Raw genomic sequence first — 20,460 nt, 5'->3', positions numbered from 1 at the left:
TTACAGGCTGTCAGCAGACAATTCCTTTACCCAAGTACTATTATCTGCTCCCCTACTATGGCAACTTCTATTAACAGTGTTGTTAGGGCCACCTTTTCCTTCTTTCATACGCAATAAGCATCACTTTGTAACTGACTGGTTTTATGTAACTGTCTTTGTTCCTAAAGTCTTTGTGAAAATCTTTAACACTCAGAAATCTTCAATTTGAAAGAGATTTCTTTTTTTAGCTTAACGAGACCGGTGTCTCAGTAGCTTCAGAAAGAAATAAATATATTTGCAAAAGTGAAAAAAAAATTAAAGGGATAGTAAGGAACTGCCATACAGGATAAGGTTGTAGGTCCTAGTTCTTTATTGTAATATCTCCAAATTTGTTAGTACCATGTCCTTCCAAAGAACATTTAAGAATTCAATAGTATGCAAACATGGAGTAAATTGAGAGTGCTTCTCAGGATACAAAGGCTTTCTTTCATAACTTAAACAATTAGAGAATGTAGTTTTTTGAAACATTTAATTGACTAAAACTGCCAAGAATTTGCAGTTCTGTGAGAAAGCAAGTATTGAGTTATGTTAATTTTCAACATATTTAACAGTATCTAGTGTATGGTTTCCTATTCACAGTATTACAGCAGAAAAATATTACTTTAATTGCATTGGATTTCAAAATTTGATTCAGTCTCACTTTACAAATGTTAATTAACATTTATATAAAATACTTTAAAATCTGAAAATAGTAAATGCAGAAAAGGTTTGACTTACATCTTGTCAATGACAGAAGAATGTTATATTGACTTGTGTCATGACCAGATAATTAGAAAGGAATTGTTTTTCTCTTTGAGCAATACCAGAAAGACTCTGTCAATTTTCTGTGTTAAAAGGTGTAGTGTTAATAATTTACTATTAAAAATGCCATACTTGTGGCCGATCTCCATTGCAAGTAATTATGCAAAGTGATCAGTCTCAAAAAGTGAAAGAGGAGGAAACAACTATATATTTTTAATAACTATATTAGCATTCTACACTTTAAGAATTATTTTTTAAAGTATCTTTTTACAAGGAACTTAAATTCCCTGTCTTCTGATAAAATTCTGTCACCCTGTTTATATAAGGTCCATTTGGGCAATCAGTGAAGTTACTCACTGACCTTAAAATCTCTGTGTGTAGTTCCTTAAGATCATGGAATATTTTTTCTTTTATTTTTTCTTTTTTTTCAGCTAGTTTTTGTTTTCTTGCTAAATGGTAGGACTACTTCTTATGTCTGAAACGTGAAAGTCTTGAAAATATTGTATCATACAGTTTAGATGTATTCCCTTTTATTTTTAAAGGAGTTACAAAGCTCCGTTTTTAAAACAACTTCCCATTTACAAAAAAAAAAAAAATAAAGCTTCATTATCTTCCTAGTTTTCACTCTCTTTATATGGAATTTTAATATTTTTTAATTCCTTTTTAAAAGTTGATGTTCAGTTAGTCTATACAAGCATCAAAAAATTACTTGCTTTTTTAATATTAAATTGTCTGGATTTTAGCTGTCTTTTTATTGCTTATTGGGATTTACTTTTTGCAGGAGGTCTCTTTGTGAATGTTCACATTGCAATGCTGACAGTATTAGTGGACTTGATGGTGTTACATATATGAATATCTCTTTTATCAGAATTGATATCAGTAATTCATTAGCAAGAAATTTGGATTTTGTATTGGTTTTTAGAGTTGAGAAAGAGGAGTGGTTAGCACTTTGAGGAATCCCAAGATTTTCATAGATATTTTAGCTGTTAGAAAACCCCCGAAGTGCAAAAGTTGCCAGGAACTGTGCTGTTGCACATCTGCTGCCATCTGTATCAAAACCATTTGATTGCTTTTTCACGGTTACTCATACTTTTTGCATTTTCACATTTGTACTTCTGTGTATTTTATGGGTAATTTTAATAACTTATGAAAACACTTAAAACCTGGCCTTTCATATTTACAACTGTGAAAGCTGTCTTAAAGATGCAGTGCAGCATTATGAAAAGACACTTGAGCAACCTTGGGGACCAAAAGCTGTCTATACCCTTGGCTAAAGATATTTCCTTGAGGACTTTCTGTGAGTGCCTCCTGCCAAGTGTAAGCCTCCAGCCACATTCCTGACACTATCTCCTTCCATGTATTTCTGACTTTTTATTTCTCCAAATACACCTCTTCCTGCTTCTTGACTCCCTCCTTTTGTGTTTCCTCACCAGCCTCTTGCTGTGCCTTCTGCCGCTTGACCACTGCTAGTCTGTCTACAGCATGTTTGGGCAGAGGCACCACTGGCCCCTCACTTTGGTGGGAGCTCTGGTAGATGCCGATTGTCCTCACAGGTCTCAAATCTGTCTGGAACCTGTGCTAACTGGCTCACATGGCCCTGTGCCTTCCAAGCATCTACAGGCCCCATCTGCTCACATTAAGGCAGCTGAGCTTGTGCTGACATTGCTGTTGGAGCTGGTCAGGCAGCTGCCAGGCCCACAGGCTGCCTGTTGCACAAGCAGAGTTCACAGGATGCTTCCTGAAGATCATGAGGACTCCTAGAGGTGTTTTGTCATCTGACTTCCTATACTTCCTCTGTTTCCTCTCCTCTCTCTGTCTTCCATGTGGAAAATGCTGATTTACATAGTCAAACTCATTTCTTTGGTGTTTCCCATTTTTCATTTTGCACTGTGTCATTGCCCTTGTCTCTCACTCTGGCTGAGATCTCGCGCTCACCTCTTCTTTCTAGGACTTGTGAAAATTGCTATCATAGCTCAGACTAGGGCTCTGTCTCTAGTGTAAGTAGGGTAGGAAGTCAGTATTGAATTTAGAGATGGTTGCACAGGCCCATTCAGAACCCAACGTCAGCATTGTTGCTGTTTTCACAGCTTCATATAAGAAGTGCCCCATTACTTTTCTCATTGTCACCTGTGAGATCTTAGGGGGAAAAAAAAGCTAAATAATAGTCTTTATTTTCAGATGTTAAATTCTCTTAGACATGATCTTATCAAATTCTCAGATAGCATTTGAGATATCTTTGAATCCTTCAGTTTAATAAACCTTCAACTGCTTGCAGCAGCAGAAACGGAACAAGCCTGTCCTTCTGCCTGTCTACTTTCTGCTTGAAAGCATCACCCATGCTTCTAGTACTGCACACAACAAATATCTTGGAGAAGACCATGAGGGATGGATTTTTTTTTTCTTTCTTTATGAATCTATAAAAGTACAGTAAAAGCAAACTTCTTGTATCATCAAAGGTGAGGATGACTTCAGTTTGCTAATTTTTTTTTTGTGATTCCAGAAAAGTCTTAATTTCATCTGTTGGCTTCTTTACCTAGATAAGGTGGGATAATATATCTTATCTTCCAGACCTTTTCTGCCATTTGTATTCAGGGGATTGGGTTTTTTTCCAGCTGTTTTATTTGAATATGACAAGCTTAGGCTTTTGCTCTTTTGACTAGTATTTCAAGGTCTTAGAAAGAGTAGCTTGCACAAAACATTGTATATTTGACTAGAAAAATATATGTAAACAGTAAAAAATATCCATTTTATTTTATCTATATCCATGGTGATACAATGAGAAGAGCTATCTGTGTTGCAACAAATTAGTGAAAGTGAAAATAAATAGAAATAACATAAAATAAATTGTTCAAAAAATGAGTTTTCAAAAAGTGATCAACTTACTCATCCAATGACATTTCATCTAGATTTGATGGGCAACATTTAATGCCTACAGTTATTTTTAAAGCCATGTCAGAACAGTATATATTAATTTATGCCAGGCCATAATTTTCTGGTAGTAATTACAGAGCAAACAGGAAACAAAGGTCCTGCTCTGCAGAGATTACAAGCTAAATTTAGATTCCGTGTAATCAGTGACATCAAGCAAATGCAGATTTTGGTATACATTGTGTCCCTTCTCTTTTTCTAAAATGAATGCAATACACAAAGAACGTATATTGGAACCTGCCCTTGTGCTTAGACAATGTAGTTAAACACCTCAGAGTACGTTCGGTCTATGGATTTCCTTTGGCTAGCCTCAGGATAATTTTATCATGGTTTTAGATTTACTTGAGATGGGAATAAACCAGTAACAAAAAGAGTGTTTTGCAAAGCCCCAAAACTCCTTTGCAAGTCCAACCTGAGTAAATAATGGCTTAGCTAGTATGAAAGAAATCCTAAGACTTTGGTGGGTGATTGCACCAGCTGGTGGTTTCATTTTGTTATGTGTATCATTGTTATAGTAACTTGTGAAATGCAGTAGATAATACAAAGAATTTAATTACTGTTTTCAGGACCATAAGCAAATGAACATGATGGCTCTGACACTTTTCAATCTGTGTTTCATGGATAGGATTGTCAGCCTTTATCATACCAAAAGAGAGGGGAGGGGTAATAGCATAAAAATTATTGAGCATAGCTTCTCATTTTTCATCTTTCTTATCAGCAGACTTGTTGCTTAATAGGTGAGAGAGTGACTCGGAGAATGATCTGGACAATCCCTAGATGTCAGCAAAGGAGAGTAGTTGCTGGACAGTCTGATATGTGGTGAAACAGTGGCAGTATCTGGGCTTGGTGGAACTTAGAATCTGAAAGAGAAGATTTACAAAGGTTTAAATGTCATTATATTTTAATTGGATGGGAGCCTGCATATAGTAGAGAAAACGCCTATACCATGGAAGTTTTTTCTGGAAGTGTCAGACTGCATGTATGTCTCCTTTACCTTGTAAAGTGTAAAAATGACTTCAGTATTCCAGATGAAGAGATATAATAATTTTGCAGAATATTTGTTACACTTCTAGTGTTATTGTTCTCTCTGAATTTCTACACCTTTGACATTTGGCATTCTTCATTGCAGCATCTTATTAGGACGGCAATATTAATGGTTCTATTTATTCACTGGATACCTTTTCTTTTCTCTGTTTTATGTCTTTTCCTGAAAGCAGGATGTCGAGCTCTGTAATAAGATGAATAGAGTAGAATAGAATAGAACAGAACAGAATAGAATAGAATAGAACAGAGATAGACTATTTCAGTTGGAAAGGACCTATAACAATCACCTAGCCCAACTGCCTGACCACTTCAAAGATTACTAAAATTTAAAGCATGTTGTTAAGGGCATTGTCTGGATGCCTCTTAAACACTGAAGCTTTGGGGCATTGACTACTTCTCTAGGAAGCCTGTTCCAGGCTGTTTGACCACCCTCTTGGCAAAGAAATGTTTCCTAATGTCTAGTCTAAACCTATGTAGTGTCTTAAATTCAAATTTACTGAGTTTCAGCCATATCATTATAGTGTCATTGAAATTTGTTTACTTGTATAAATCAATTCTTCCTGATTTGGAAGTTTTCTTTGTTTTCGAAGGCAAAAAGTCAAAGCCATGATGTTTTGATTTGGCACACTATTTTTTTTCTAATGCATGTGTGGCTTTTTTTGGTTCATTCACTGAACCAAACTCAATATTGTTGCCATCACCCTGCTTTCTCCAGCTGTTGAGAAGAGCTCTGTTAACGGAGCTCTAGTGTCATCTCCCAGCTTACTTCTGGTGAGAGGTGCATGCCGTGGAGACATAGCAGTTGAATCACTGTGCAGACTTGACGTTGTCAGAAGAGGCACAGAGAAAGATTCACAATAGTCTGTGCTCATAATTCCCAGTGGTAGAAAACCGTAGAGAGCAATTTATGTGCAGCAGATGGTTTCAGAGTTAAGTCTAACAAGTGGGAGCCACTGTGTTCCTTACTGACCATTGCACAAATTGTGCCAGGTTGCCCTTGTTGATTCAGGTTAAATAGTAAGTATTACAGTGATAAAGATTTGGACCTTGAGAGTTACAGAAAAAAAAATCTTAGCTCTTAGATGATGTTATTATGACAGTTTATATAATACTTAATGTCAAGAGAAGGAAGAGATTTGCTGTTTATCCATTGTAAAATGAATCAAAGCCAGTTGCAGCCTTTGAATTTTGAATTTTAGATTTATGGCCTTTGTAGGGGTAGTGGAGGTTCTCCTGAGGAAATTATTTTGTTTCTTAAAGAAGAAAATAAAAATATCAACAGTATGTGGAATTGCACTTCAGTAGCTTGGAGGTTGATATTCACATATCTATGGAATACCTAACTGCATGTTTATTTTCTACAGGTTTTGATACTCTAAGGTTTCCTACAGTTAGAGTGATATCTATTAAATCAATACCAAAACAAGTCTGTGTTCAGATTAACAAATGCAATTATATTTCAAAAGCGAGTTTCAGCCTAAACTTGATAGGAGTTAGTAGGCTGAAGATATTAAAAAATGCAATATTAATGTGAATGTATTATAGAAATATGAAGTTATAAGGTACTAAAATTCAGAAAGAATTCTGAAATTCATTGCCTGTTTGCTTCATTAGGTAGGTAATGAATTTCGGGACTTAAACTGCCAGATATACCATTAAGGTTTTGTATCAGTAAGTATGAAAGTCTATGAAAGCATTAGTATATGAAATCTGATGTTCTTTAACAATGGTAATAGCATTGTCATTTATGTTCCGAGAAAGCAGAATATCATTTTATTAATTTAATGTCCCAGTTTTAAATATAGGCACAGATAAGATATATTTCTTCTGGAAAAGGTTTTATTAAATATTTTGTAAATGGGTTGATTATTACAAATGCTATCATCCATGAACAGAAAATAGAAAAATAATTATATTTTATAGATATTTATATGTTTTATATATTTTCTCTCTAATAGCATAAGTAACCAAATACCAGGAAAAAAATGTAATGGACATTTGGGCAAGGATAAATACTAAAATAACTTGTCTCTTCTAATTAATAATTACATTCCTAAGAAATTACATTTAGTGATTTTTTTTTTCCTAGTAAGTTCTTTAAAAACTTTTTATAAATTTAATACTGAAATGATTGGATTACTTACATATTCATTCATCTAGTTGATTAGATTAGACATAATCCAATGGCTTCAGTTTGAATACCTTCTGTCAGTCTAAATAGCATTTTTTAATCTAATGTAATTCTTCATAATTAGATGATGAATATTTAAGAAAGTAGTGAAATTCGATAACGCAGTTGCTTTTTTCTACACACAACAAAGGAAATTGAATGAAACAAACATTTTGAAAGATGATTAAATCACTCCAGCAAGAGAACACTATTGTTTCTTCAGTTAGTACAATGTTAATAAAAAGTTGGGGTTTAATATTATCCAAATATCTGCAGAAAAAAAAAAAAATTCTGGTGGCTTGTCCATATGCATCCTACTCCCAGAGTCAGGGAAGAATCACTGATGACTGCATCCTGCTTGACCAGTGAGACTGACTGTGCTGGTTCATTTCTCCATAACTGTTCTGCTCAATTCCGTAAGACTGTGATGGCAATTGACAGGTATCAGAAGTTCAAATCTGTCTATCTGTCTCTTGTCAATACTTGCCTTTATACAAATATGTATTTTTTTATTTGCTTATGTAACTTTCTAACAAAACTGCATTTAGGTTTGTTACCTATTTCAGACTAAATCTGGAAGAGTCTTACTTCTATTTAGGGTGTTTATTTCTCACATCAACATTCTACCGATTGTATAACATTTTAATATGGAAGAAGAGTACTCTTCCACATCATGCATTTCATGATCTCTTTCCTTTTTCATTTAGTGAAAAAATGGTCATGAAAACTTTAAGAGGTGATAAATGTTATATACATAAACACTTATACAACTTGACAAACTAGTTAATGCTGTCTGAAGGACCTGTTTTACAAATAATAAGCTTTTGCATGCCCTTCTCAGTGCTCGGTCATGGAAGTTGCTTTTTCTTGTTGTAAGAAACTGATTTTTTTAGATGTGCTACCAGCTTAGTCTGGTCTCTAACTCCCACTCCATATAGTAAGGTATAAAGCATGCTTCACAGTGCTAAAGAATGATTCACTTGGTGCTTAGTGGAAACCACTTGACAGTTTTCAGTTCATTCTGTTTGATCTGTCACTTCCAACTGAACAGAATGACCTTCATTAGTTTGATCAGATGGAAATGATTTTTAGATAAAAAGAAAATTTTACTTACTCTAATGAAACAAAGCGAAATTACATCATAGAGTGGCAGTAGTAGGAAATAATTACCCCCAAAAGTATCAAACTACAAAATGAGATTGAGAGAATGTGTTTATTTAAACAAACACATCTGTTTGTTTAAATCTGTTGAAATCTCTCTTATTGTCTATCTCTCTTAGTCTCTGAGAAGCTAAGGAAGTTAACAGCCTTCCTCTCAGGGATTTTGTGCCTTGACAGGTCTTTCAGGTACATTTTGATTGCTCTTCATCACCCCAGAAAGACAACTGAAAGCTCCGAGTGCTTCTTCATTGTTGTTTCCTTTGTAATACATTTTGTCTATTCTTAGAAACTAGAATATTGAGCAATAGTATAGAGGACTGCAATTCCTTCCTTCTTCCCAGGTATTAGTCATTCACTTCTTTATATGCAGCTTAAATTGTGTACATACTTTCTCTTTAGTCAGATATTTTTGTAAGCAATAAGTTTTTTTAATCATTACACATTATGATACATATATGATGAGGAAAGGAGTTGGGGGAAATCCTTTAAGATTCAAGATATTATGGCAAAAATATGAAAGTATTCATAAGTCATTTTTTCAGAATTTGCTAGATTTCAGGCTCAATGTGTCTTTTCATCATGATCATTGTTGCAAGGTGTAAGTAAATTGAAACACTCAAAGATGCATATAAAACGATTTTCGTTTTTCAGCTAAGGAATATAAGTGCATCAGCAGCTTCTTTGGGTAACATGAACTATAACTGTCCATAGTTCAGCTCTTCTCCAGTTATATTCTGGGTTAGATTGCAATGTCCCCTCTAGTCTCCAAGTTCATGACGTTCAGTGAAAAAATTACTTTTATAGGAAATTGTCAATATATTGACAATAATGGCTTTGAAAAGCACTGTCCTACAGAGCAAAAAGAGTGCAGTTTAGGTAATTTGTTTGACAAGGAAAGTGGAGGTTTACTACCTTGTAAATTCTACTGCTGTTCATTTACTTGTTCACTTTTTTGAAATGTGTGCTGGAGTCAATGGACTTGTCAAGCTGTAACGGAGTAATTAGGTTTTTTCTTCTTCGCACAAGCCAAATGTAGCTTATAGTAAGATGAACATTATTTCTCCTGTGACATAGCTTCTTCTCCAACTCCCCTTCTTTCCACTGCTGTTATTTTGCAGATAACAGAGTAAATTCTTGGTGAAGAGAGTTTTATTTGTCTTATCAATGAGATGAACTCTTAACAGAGAAGAAGAGGATTGGGGTTTTTTTTTGCTGTTTATCTACTATACCCGGAGTATGAAAAAAAAATTTTAATTTATTAAAAATGTAAACTGAATCTTATTCTATCTGTCTCTTGCTGAAATTGTTCTTTCCTCAATGTACTAAGTCAATGATAACCAGATTGAAAAAAAGTTAAATTAAAAACTTGTATTTGGTTGCTTTAGATATATTTTTCTGCTTTGTTACTACTTCTAATAACTTACTAGATCCATGGTCAGTTCAGCAGAATTCTTTTTGTCAATTTTAATCAATATTCAACAAGTAGTGAATAGTAGTGATGGAAAAAAGAAATTGAGTAGCAGCCTTTAAATGATGTACTTGTAGAACTCACTGTGCCCCTAAATTATTTATTTGAGAGAGTTCAGTGTTTTACTGGGAGAAGCTGGAGCCATGCTGATACACTTTGCATTAAGCAAGTGCAAAACTTGTATAAGCGAAGTACAATGAGGATTTTTACCTGAAGCACTGAGATTAGGAAGTGTCTGGGGTTTGAGCTTCACTCCAGGATGTGTGTGTTTTTTCGTCTTTGATACTCAGTTTAGATTTGTTAATTGTCAACTGTTTTTGTGGGTTTATATTGAACTAAAAATGATTGATGGTGTGATGGATCGATACAATTAAAGTCTATAAAGATAATAAATAAATAAAGATATTGTGCTGTTTCCAAATTGGGAGGGTGGGGGAAGGAAGAAAAGTGGATACAAAGAGGGGAGTGTCTCTAAAAAGAAGTTAGGCTTTAAAATGGCAAATACACAGGACTTAGCTGTAATGAACAATGTACACTGAGATGCTTCAGAAACTACTGAATTATGGTAAATTCATATAAAATATAAAGTATTTGTGTCATCAGTGCTCATTGTTTAAAAGTCCTGTGATTCAGTGACATTAATAATGCTCGTGGAGCCACACTTTTTCTGTCTGTTTTCAATGTGTAGTCACCACGGTAGGTAGATGCAATGATATATAAAAGATAAAGATCAGAGTCTGATGCTCAGTAATATGCTATTATAATCCAGAGTGCAGTGAGGACAATTACATTGATTTTTCCTGGAAAATCTTACTTTTTAAAGCCATATTAAATGTTCTTAGGTTTCAGGATATTTTATAGTCTTTACAATAGCCTTTTGTTAGGTATTGTTTTATAGAATTAAAAAGAATTTATTGAATATTACTTATCCAAGGCCTTAAATGGAAAGTAGGAAATAGTGATTTAGGTCCCCCAAACCTGGGTAAATGTTTTTTTCTAGAACAACTACTTCACATGACATTGAATCTTCTTTTTTTCTGAATTTGGAATTCTATTTCTTATCTCTAGAGTTGTCTTTCTGGTTCTAGGTAAGAGTCATTGCATTTCAGAAGAAATTAATTTTCCCTATGTTGAATCCCAAATGTTGATTGGAATCTTAAGGATTTTATAGAGTCTTGACAGCAGAAATAACCCTTCCAAGGTTATAGGCAGGGCATTAGCCTGAAAGAACTTGGTACTGAGATTCCTTATTGCAGTCTTATAAAACTCTAAAATATTTTCATTAACATTTCATGTGTTCCAGTGTGCTTTCAAAAAACCTCAATCATGTTAAAACTACTTTAAAACTTGTCTTCTACTGTCCAACCACATTATTTAATTGCAGTCCTCTGATCTTTCTCACCTGCAATCAGTAACTCAGCTGCAGGTGAAGAGCTTGTGTATTGCTGTGATCAGTTCTAATACAATATACACTCGAATTTAATGAACTTTTTTGTTTGGTATACATCTGTAAGTGGTAATCACCTTTACTTCCATGAGAAACACTCCACTAAAGAATATTCACAGGAACCGAACACATCCTTAAGAGACACTGATTTAGATCGTGGTTTTCAGCACCTTTTGGATGTGGATTCTCTTATTTTAAGCTTTAGAGACAGATTTGTTATTGAAATCAATAGTCCACTTTCAAATGGGAGTATCATTTAGAAGATGTAAACTTACAGTAAAGAAAGGATTTTTATATTACGTTAAATGAAATGTTGTCATAATTACAAAGGCCTCTTTAATGAATTATATCTTAATATTTTGTCTTACATAGTAACACACTATTTGGTATATTTTAGCTCAGAAAGGCCAGATTAATTAAGTAGATGTCATGGTATGTTTATCCCCAACTTAAGGACTTTAAGTGAGTTTTGTCATTAACAGGTTTAAGAAAATAACGTTACATTTTTTCATTTTTTTTGGTTTAGATTACCTAGTAACTTCCTTAACTCTTCAATTCCAATCAATAATAAAGCAAAACTATTACACATGTTAATTTTTAAGTGTTCATGACAGAAGATTTTAGTTTTTCCTTTTTGAGAGCAATAATCCAAGTGTTTTCATGAGGAAAGATGTTTCATCAATTTGGAGCTTGCCTATTTGTAGTCACTTGAATAAAAGGAATTCTGAGATGTCCTGAATGCAACTTTCATTTCTGAAGCCTCAGTCCCCTCTTGGATGAGAGAATTGGTCTTTACGGAATCCTAGAACTGTGGTATGTGATGAAAAATTCAATCTTACTGAGAAAAGCACAGTTCCTAGACAAGGACTGCTAATATGTCTTACTTAGATGCAAATCTCATGAGACATTATAGAACAGATCCATTTGTAAATATTTAAATTTTGTTGATAAGAAATACCAGCATTGTTTATTAAAAGCAACTATTTTGAGGAATTAATGTAGTTCTAGGCCCATTTTTCTTTTGAATCAGTTTTGCAACAGTTTTCATTTATCTCTTAATTCCTCCTTCCCCCTGCAAAAGCTACACAAACAAACAAATGCAATTCTAATAAAACAAAATTAAGTGGAATTTTTGTAGAGTTTTTCATGAACAGCAGACTTAACTGACAGAAGCATAGTAGCTTATGTACCAACATCTCCAGGTTGGCAAGAATCAAAAGATAATACAATCAATATCTCAGAGTCAAAGGGGAAGGAGCTTGAGTAGTTATGTGCAAGAAATAGGTGACAGCTACTGCTGGTATGCCAGCAGCACTGTTGAAAGTGTTTGGACAGACTTTGTCACCTAGACCTCCAGCACAACCTTTGAGAAATGTATCCTTCTGCTGTATCCCTAGCATAGAGATTTCACTTGAGAACTGCAAGAATGATTCTGTTGTTCACCCTTACTGAAGACTACAATCTCTTTGTTGTTTGAAGTATACCCTAAAGCTCACATCAAAAATCCCCATCCAGATATGTCACAGAAATGAGTTCCTTTTTTGTGACCTTCGTATACATCTTTCCAAAATCAGGGGTTAGAATTGCTTCAGATTAAATTTAAGTATTTAGGCCTTAGGCTATCCTTGCTTTGCTATGATTGTACTTTGTGTTTTCCTGTTGTGTTTCTTCAGACTCTTTGCATTTCCTTTGACTTGAATATGCTGCTATATGTACTTACTCACAGGATGCTGAAAGGTTTTCCTCTGTTTCTCTAAACCTTATCTAGGTCAATGGAAAGATCTTTATCCCTTTTTTCTTAAAGAGGGAAGAACGCTGTTATGTAGAAGTCTCCTTTCCCTGCTGAAGCATTTCTCATCTCGTTAGTCTTTAATCTAAACCTGCAGTGAGTGATACAGAGTTGGAACTACCTTTCAATAATAATTTCAGTTGCTTTCTGAGTACTCTAGGAATCTCTCTTCCTTCCCTAGAAGTCCTGTGAGGCAGACTTCAAGAAAATATTGAGACTGTAGTTTGTACTGGCTAACATCAGAGAATTGGATAAAAAAAATTAAAATGTCTGTTTCTTCATGTAGTGTACACATTATTGTTTGTGGACTTTTGCCTTTTAGTTTGATTTTGGGGTTTTTTCATCAAACTTCAACTGCTTGGGTAACTGCCTCCTGATGATTTTAGGCTGCTATGGAAACTCGGATGCTGGATGATTGTCAACACATTGTATCAGTGATTGCAGCGATTATTAAGTTCCCACAAGTCACATTTCTTTCAAGTAGTGGATGAAGTTAGTTGTTATTTTATAATTAACATGTGAGAAAGTTTTTAACCTTTGCAATTTGCTAACAATTGCTTTAATGGAATAAGAAAATATAGTCATTATATCTTGCAATAAATCTTTAACTAGTATTACTGAAGTCCCTAAAGGACTTTTTCTTCAGAAAATATTTAACCTTATATTGGCTTGGTAAGAATGAAAGATTACTGATGTTTTTTCTCAAACACGATCCTGTTTTGTCATGGTTTTTGAGGAATGAACCTGGCATTTCTAGCTGCATATGCATCAAAACACCTGCTGTGTGCTGTAATATCATATGGCATGACTTAGAACAATTTATCTGTATTTTGTTAAACTAAACTTAGTTGCAGTTGCAGATTAAAAGGACAAGAGCTTTCCAATATGGTCAGTTTTAGAAAGCTTTATATATTATTTTTCACTACCTTGGGAAAAAGAAAAAAAAAAAAAAAGAAAGAAAGAAAAGTCTTTTAAGTGATCTGCTTTTGTTTTTCCTTTGTGTTTTACCAGTCGAAAAGATACAAAGCCAGTGGGATGAAGTGCATGGACACCTCCAAAACCGGAAACAGCAGCTTCATGAGATGTTAAAGGATTCTACACAGTGGCTAGAAGCTAAACAAGAAGCTGAGCAGGTTCTTGAACAAGCGAAAGCTAAGCTTGACTCATGGAAAGAAATTTCCTTCACCGTGGAAGCTCTGAAAAAACAGAACTCTGAGCTTAAGGTTGCTATTGAGAATTAAAATATTTCCACTTGGGTTAATCAGATGGTCAAAGAAAATGTCTTCTAACTATTGGACAGCACACATTGAGAACAACCTCTTTATTCCTTATTTACCACACATACACACAAAAAGAAAGAAATTAGCTTACAAAGTGTAAAATGTGTATCATATAATCCTTGAATGAAATTGGTCTGAATTTATCAATCATAGCAAATAGTTGGATGATCTTGTAGGAAGAATGCCTATCTTTTCAGCACAAGTATTTCTCCTTTCTACTATGCAACAGCATCAATTGTATTGCAGAATGTATTGATATATCTGTGTGCACTGATATTGAATCTATACAGGTTCTCTGAAAGTACTTAAGAAAAAGGAAAAAAAACCCAAACAAACATAAACTATATGGAGATATTGAAAATAAAGGATTTTAGATTGACCACAAGATAATCTCGCTGGGTTTGACTTCAGCAAGGTTATTAACTGCAAAAAAACCTGAAATAGCTGCTCCTATGATTTTAGCACACATCTTGTTCACATTCTAGGCGCTAAAATGTACACCTCGGTTCACTTCGTAGCTGAGCTGTGCATCAAGTAGCAATGAAAATATGACATAACTGTTGCATCAGTTTTTAAGTTAGTTATTATGGAAATAGTCATACTTTGGTGACATTCTTCATGAATAAATTTTGAGAACAGCTGTTCCAAATTAATAATATCTCATTTTCTGGTTGGGGAAAAACAAGATTGAAACCAACCAAATGAGCAACTTCTTAAAGTGAGTTCTGCCTCCATGTTAATGGAATGTTACATTTTAGTTATTTGGAAGAATAGTTCCACAATTTTTTGGTGATATGTTCTCCTCTCCTGCACACCAAATTACAGGGTTTTTTTTCTAAATTCTTACCACTCAGTTGTTTGGTTGAAGTTTGCAGACTTAATCCACTCTTATTTAAACAGCTGAATGGTAATGAACTGCTGTGAATAATAGTAGGCTGAGGTCATCATCCACTGGTTTTGTTTATGGTTATAACTGCACGATACAAAATTTATTTAAGTTTTTGTTTTCTTTTTAAAAAAATTATTTCTTGCGTGTAAGAAAGATTAAAATGTTCATCAGCCAATTGTTTTAGGGCTGAGATATGTTTAAGTTTTCTCCTTTAGGATTATACCATAAAGGTCATTGCTAGGGAAAGGTGGATTACAGTAAACAAGGGCAATCACTCATAGATGTATTGGAAGAGTTATAGCTTGTGTATCCTACTATCATTCAGCACAGAGGACTCATATTTGACACAGTCTCTCTGCAGAGATGGAATTTTGGCTTCTGACCATTGTTTTAAAAAAAATCCAAACAGAAAAGCTTCAACAAAGTCCGTGTCTCATTTGTGCAAAGACTCAATCAAGAACAAAAAAGTTCTGTGCAAACACAGTCTTATATCATTGCATTGGAGTGTCTTGTATCTCAAATACATGTTACTTAACTAGGAAAACAATTGAAAATATAGTTTTAGAAATGGATTTTACAAGAATGTGAGAGGTTTAGATGAGGTCCATCTAAGAGTGTATGCTTTTCAAAAAAAAATATACGCTTTTGGATCAGCATTCTCCAAGTAAAGAAATAAGAATATGTCGTTACCCCTAAGTTGTTAAGGAAGCATAGTAGAATACATATTCACAGAATATATCTCTATGTATAAACAGAGTTTTTGAGAGGATACCAGGAGGTTCTGTTCACTCCTTTAAAAGAGATTAAGCACTTGGGCTGTCATTAACTTCAGCCATTCCCATCCCAATCTGAATTCAATGTGATGAGCTGTGTCAAGTTACAGACATTAACCTGTAATTCTAATTTCAGTGTCACAGCTAATCCATCTTAATTTACTCTGCCTTCATGATGATATGAACATAAACAAGCTCTGCTGTTCTAGGGTTGTTTACTTTCATTTATTTGGTTTTGCTGAGCCTTTCTCCTGTAAGTCTGGAACAAATTCACCTCTGTCTTAGAGTAGGCGAGGGGAATTCTTTCTCTTTTTTTTTTTAATTTCTCTTTCCTTTGTGCCAGCCTTCCTGGAGGAATTATCTTTGTATGCCAGTAATTCCTGTTGTGTCAAATCTCTCATGAAATCTTCTCAGATGTGACAGCATCAGCTGTTGTGTTCATGCTTGAGATAAGGGGTCATGAATTCTGAGGAAAATGGAAATGTTTTTTTAGTTTAGCAGCTTTATACTCCTTCTGTATAGTATTATCCAAACTGAAGGACCTAGAAATACATCAAGTCCTCAAAATAAATGCTTTCCAAGGCTTCTGTGCCAAACACATATATTTTTATGTTTTCCCCTGAATATGTAGAGTAAATATGCTGTCTTTTGGCTTGCTGTTAGACTAATTAAAATAAAGCTGTCATTTCTATTCATTTGTGTTGAGGAAAAGGGAGAGGTCAGTGTGAGTCTTAAATAAATTCTTCAGACAGATTCATTTCATCAGTTTTATATCTCAAACTATCTCAGTGTGAGAAAGTAATCACCAGCTATTACTCTGATCTGTTTGTTAAAAAAATGTCTGCCTAAAGACAGCTGAGTCAATACAAAAGTTCCCCTCTGCTCTAAGTGAACTTTTAATTAGTGCTTGTGTTAATGTTTTTCTGTTAGTCCATCCTTACGTATGTGTAACTGTAAGTTCAACAATACCAGTCTTTTGATTTTTTTTTTATAATGTCAGTGTGAAGCAAAAATCTGTAACTTGCTTGTATTTGGCCAACGAGGTTTTTCATAGAATTTGACACATTTGTTTCTGGCCTTTAAAAAAAAAAAACAAACAACAAAGCACGTACCATTTAGCAGACAATTAAATATATTATTCCATTGAATAAGGCATTGATTCAGAGATAATTTACTGAGGATTAAAGCATTTTTCCATTCTTTTTTTGTTTGTTTGTTTCATATTTGAAAACTAAATTCTAGGTACTGGACTTAAGCACAGAGAATCAGAATATGGCATTCAAGCCCTATTATTGTTTATTAAGTGATGACTGCAGATGCTTAACTCAGTAGGCCGAAGGTTGTAGGTGTATAAATAGTACATGGTAACACTTTTGCTCCTTTCTGTCCCCAAGTTATCTGAATGTAAGCTAGTCTAAATCTTCTTAAAATGATACTGAGCTTAATTTAAAAGAAATAAACCTGCTAGGGTTGCCTGTTCACTCCTTGGCTCCTTGTTTTGGTAAGAGCCAGTGAGGCGTCTCTCCTCCCTCTATGCCACTTTAGCTGGGATAGCCAAAGTCAAGAAGAGGAAGCACAGCAACAAGATTTCCATTCTTTTCTCCGTTGACCACCTATCACATTTTCATCTAAATAAGAAATAAAATATCAGCCTGATTACACTTCCTGTTCTGTTGAGACTCAAGAGGCTAGGCAATCTTCCACTTGCATTACCTGGATGGTGAACTTCATGCCTTAGATTTGCAGATAAAAAACAAAAAGGCTATTTTGCTTGTTTTTGTCATCTTCTTGCAGGGAGGTAACTTACTAGATACTCTGTTGCCACTTCCTATGTACCAATGTCTCAGCATTTTGTGGGTTTCTATTGTTCCAGGGCTGACAACATACTACTTTGATTTTAGTAGAGCAGTTGACTATAATGCAGGTGCTGAAGTAGAATTCCTTAAGTAAAAGAAAAACAAAAATCCTTAAGTATATAAAAAACTCAATGCTTTGGGTACACTGGAAAAGGGCCGAAATACTGTCGGATTTTTCATTTTTGTAATATATACATCTGCGTAACGTGGGAATTTACATGCCCAGAACTGGATGATGGTGTACATGCATATTGCTATATTTGAGGTTCTATGTGTCATTTATTTTGTTCCACTGGGCAATCCTAGGATAGAAGAAAGCCCAACTCTAATTTCCTTACTTGTTTTTTTAATCAAGGATTTTTAATTACACTGACTTTCTTCCTAATAACATCAACTGGTGTCTTCTAATTAAAAATTAAAAATAAATTTATACCTAGAGTAACATGATAAATGTACACTCTTGATTCTTTAAGCCTTTTCATAAACTCAGCAAGCTCCAGTCATGACACAGACAAAACAAAGAGAATGTTTTATAAAACGTCAAAAATTAAGTCATGAAGCATTTTCCTTTAAAAAACAAAATCACTTATATTCTGAAGTAGCTAAAATATAAACAACATCTAAAAATATAAAAAAAGATAATGTCACAAATTTAGTTCTAAAATCTTCGTTATAGTAATGTAAGTTAGTAGTTAATGGTCCTCTGGTAGGACAGACAGTTAAAAAATTTACCACATTTTGTTGTCAGTGTCTGTGCGTAGCACAAAGTTGAAGCAAGGCATACACTCTTCAAAGCTGTTGAAAACATTACATACCAATTTCCAGTAAAGTAGAAAATACAAATTATTTCTGTCGGTAAAGCTCTCTATATTCGTAATTTCTTTCCTGAGTGGTGATCTAGTGCTGTTATGTCAGGAAGTTAATGGATTAATGTTGATGTTAATGGTGAGAGCACTGCTTTTGGAAACCACCTTGTAATGGATCTTTCTGGTTTTTTACCATAAAAATGGATTTGGAAGGCTTGATAAGGTCTTTTATATTCACATGGGCCTGGACAAGAAAAACCTTGTTTTCAAAGTAAAGTTTACAGGCTGTTAATTTACAATATAGACAAAATGTTATGGTAAGTTTTCTATGTAATGCAGCAGTCTGTCTGCTGTGATTCTTCAGCTGGAAAAAAAAGAGCTGCATGCATACATAATTTTCAAGAGAAAGATAACGTAATAATAAGGGTAGATAGATCTAAATCTAATCTAGATCTAATATCTATTCTAATAGAATAGAGACTTGCTATGAAAGATTTACAAAACTGAAATGATAATTATTGTAGAATTTACTTATTTTTGAGTTTATATATTTCATTTTATTTTTGTAAATATTAACATTTATATATTTATTATATATAATTCTAGCAGGAAAGGAGACTGACAGGCAGATAGTGTTCAAAACAACCACCTGTTTATATCCTCTCCAAAATGATGGTGGTGATTTTCCACAAAATTCTCAACACTCCTGACTACATCTCCATACTTAACACAGCGGAATGATTTTTGTTTTTGCAGCTAAAGTGAGCATAACCAGAACATATTCAGATGGTTTTCAGGAGCAGGGGTTAGTAGCCTCCTTGTAATGTTTGATTGATAGAAATAAGTTCCCTTGTTCAAAACAGATACCAGGATTGTTGTCTTACTACCTGACGTTGTCTGCCCGCTCATGGAGAAGTAACTCAGGAAAGAGAGAACACACATGTTTTTAGTTTTAAATTATGGAGAATATCTAGAGATGGCTGAAGCAGCTTTTTAACAGATAAAGAGTTTAGGGGAAAAAAAAAAACAACAAAAAACTCCACCTGGACTCTATTCAAAGATCAAGTACGTTTCAGTTCCAATCTTTATCAAAATCAATTTACAGATTTTCTGAGATGAAAAGAAATACATTTAGAATATTCAAAATGTGTTTATTTTTACTTAGTCTTTAGACTCTCTAATCAGCTATTACATATTTAAGTTCAGCTTTGTGTGAAGTCCTTATTTAAATCAAAACAAGATTTCAAAATGGAGACTGAGATGGAAAAACCTCCTTTTTATTCACAGGTGTTTCCCCATCCATGTATTAAATCACAACAACAAAGACAGTCAAACCTTACTTAGTTTTGTTTTGTTGATACCTTCTAATGTTGACACACAACTTATTGTTTCTATTTACAAATACAAACTCTTCTACTTGCATTGTGTCTTTGATTATATAGTTGAAGCCTTTGCCTAGTACAAGCAGGGCATTGATTTTCTTTGCTCATTTGTTTTTACACACTATGGATTAAATATGTAGCTTCGGTGTGTTTATATGGAAATTTACTCTGAGTAAAAGGCTAATAGGAAAGATGCATGGGAGATGGTTGCTGGCTCAATGAAGGTTCTGGCTTGCTTCTATAGTGAGACAATTGACCAGGTGAAGTGAAGAAGGAAGAGGAGGGAAGAAAAAGAGGAGGGGTGAAAGAGGAGAAAAAGGGAGGGAAAAAAAAGAATGGCCAATGCTTAACATTTTTTCTTAATACTGAGAAGCGTAAATTGACAGTATAAAATTATTGATAGGTTTATCAGTATTTTGCTGTATTGCAGATTTAGTACTGTTCCAGTAGATGGCACTAATTACATAAACAATTTGCTAAAATAGGGTAAATTACAAAAACAAAGGTGAAAGTACAAGACTTTGTCTAAATCTCAGTATCATTCCATAGTACAAAAGAGAAAACTATACAGAACATTTTGTTTCACTATATTTTCCATCCTAGTATAATTCAACATCACAAATAGTGATCATTTGCTTAACACATAATAATGCATCCATCTATTTGCGTCTCAGTAAAGAGTAATCA

The 20,460-nt window shown here is 34.1% G+C and overlaps 1 protein-coding gene across 9 annotated transcripts in view; it reads left to right on the top strand.

Moving 5' to 3' along the window:
• Positions 1–20,460, top strand: part of DMD (dystrophin) — a 1,219,670-nt gene that overhangs the window by 929,584 nt on the left and 269,626 nt on the right. For all 9 annotated transcript variants that reach the window (XM_061999893.1, XM_061999885.1, XM_061999868.1 and 6 more), the window contains one exon: positions 13,799–14,010. In XM_061999893.1, coding sequence (XP_061855877.1) covers positions 13,799–14,010 — 212 coding nt within the window. The remainder of the gene's footprint in view (positions 1–13,798; positions 14,011–20,460) is intronic.

Source organism: Colius striatus, chromosome 1, assembly GCF_028858725.1.
Source record: "Colius striatus isolate bColStr4 chromosome 1, bColStr4.1.hap1, whole genome shotgun sequence".
NCBI classification, from domain to species: Eukaryota; Metazoa; Chordata; class Aves; order Coliiformes; family Coliidae; genus Colius; species Colius striatus.
Note: the sequence above shows the minus strand (reverse complement) of the source record. Positions and strands in the feature narration are given on the sequence as shown.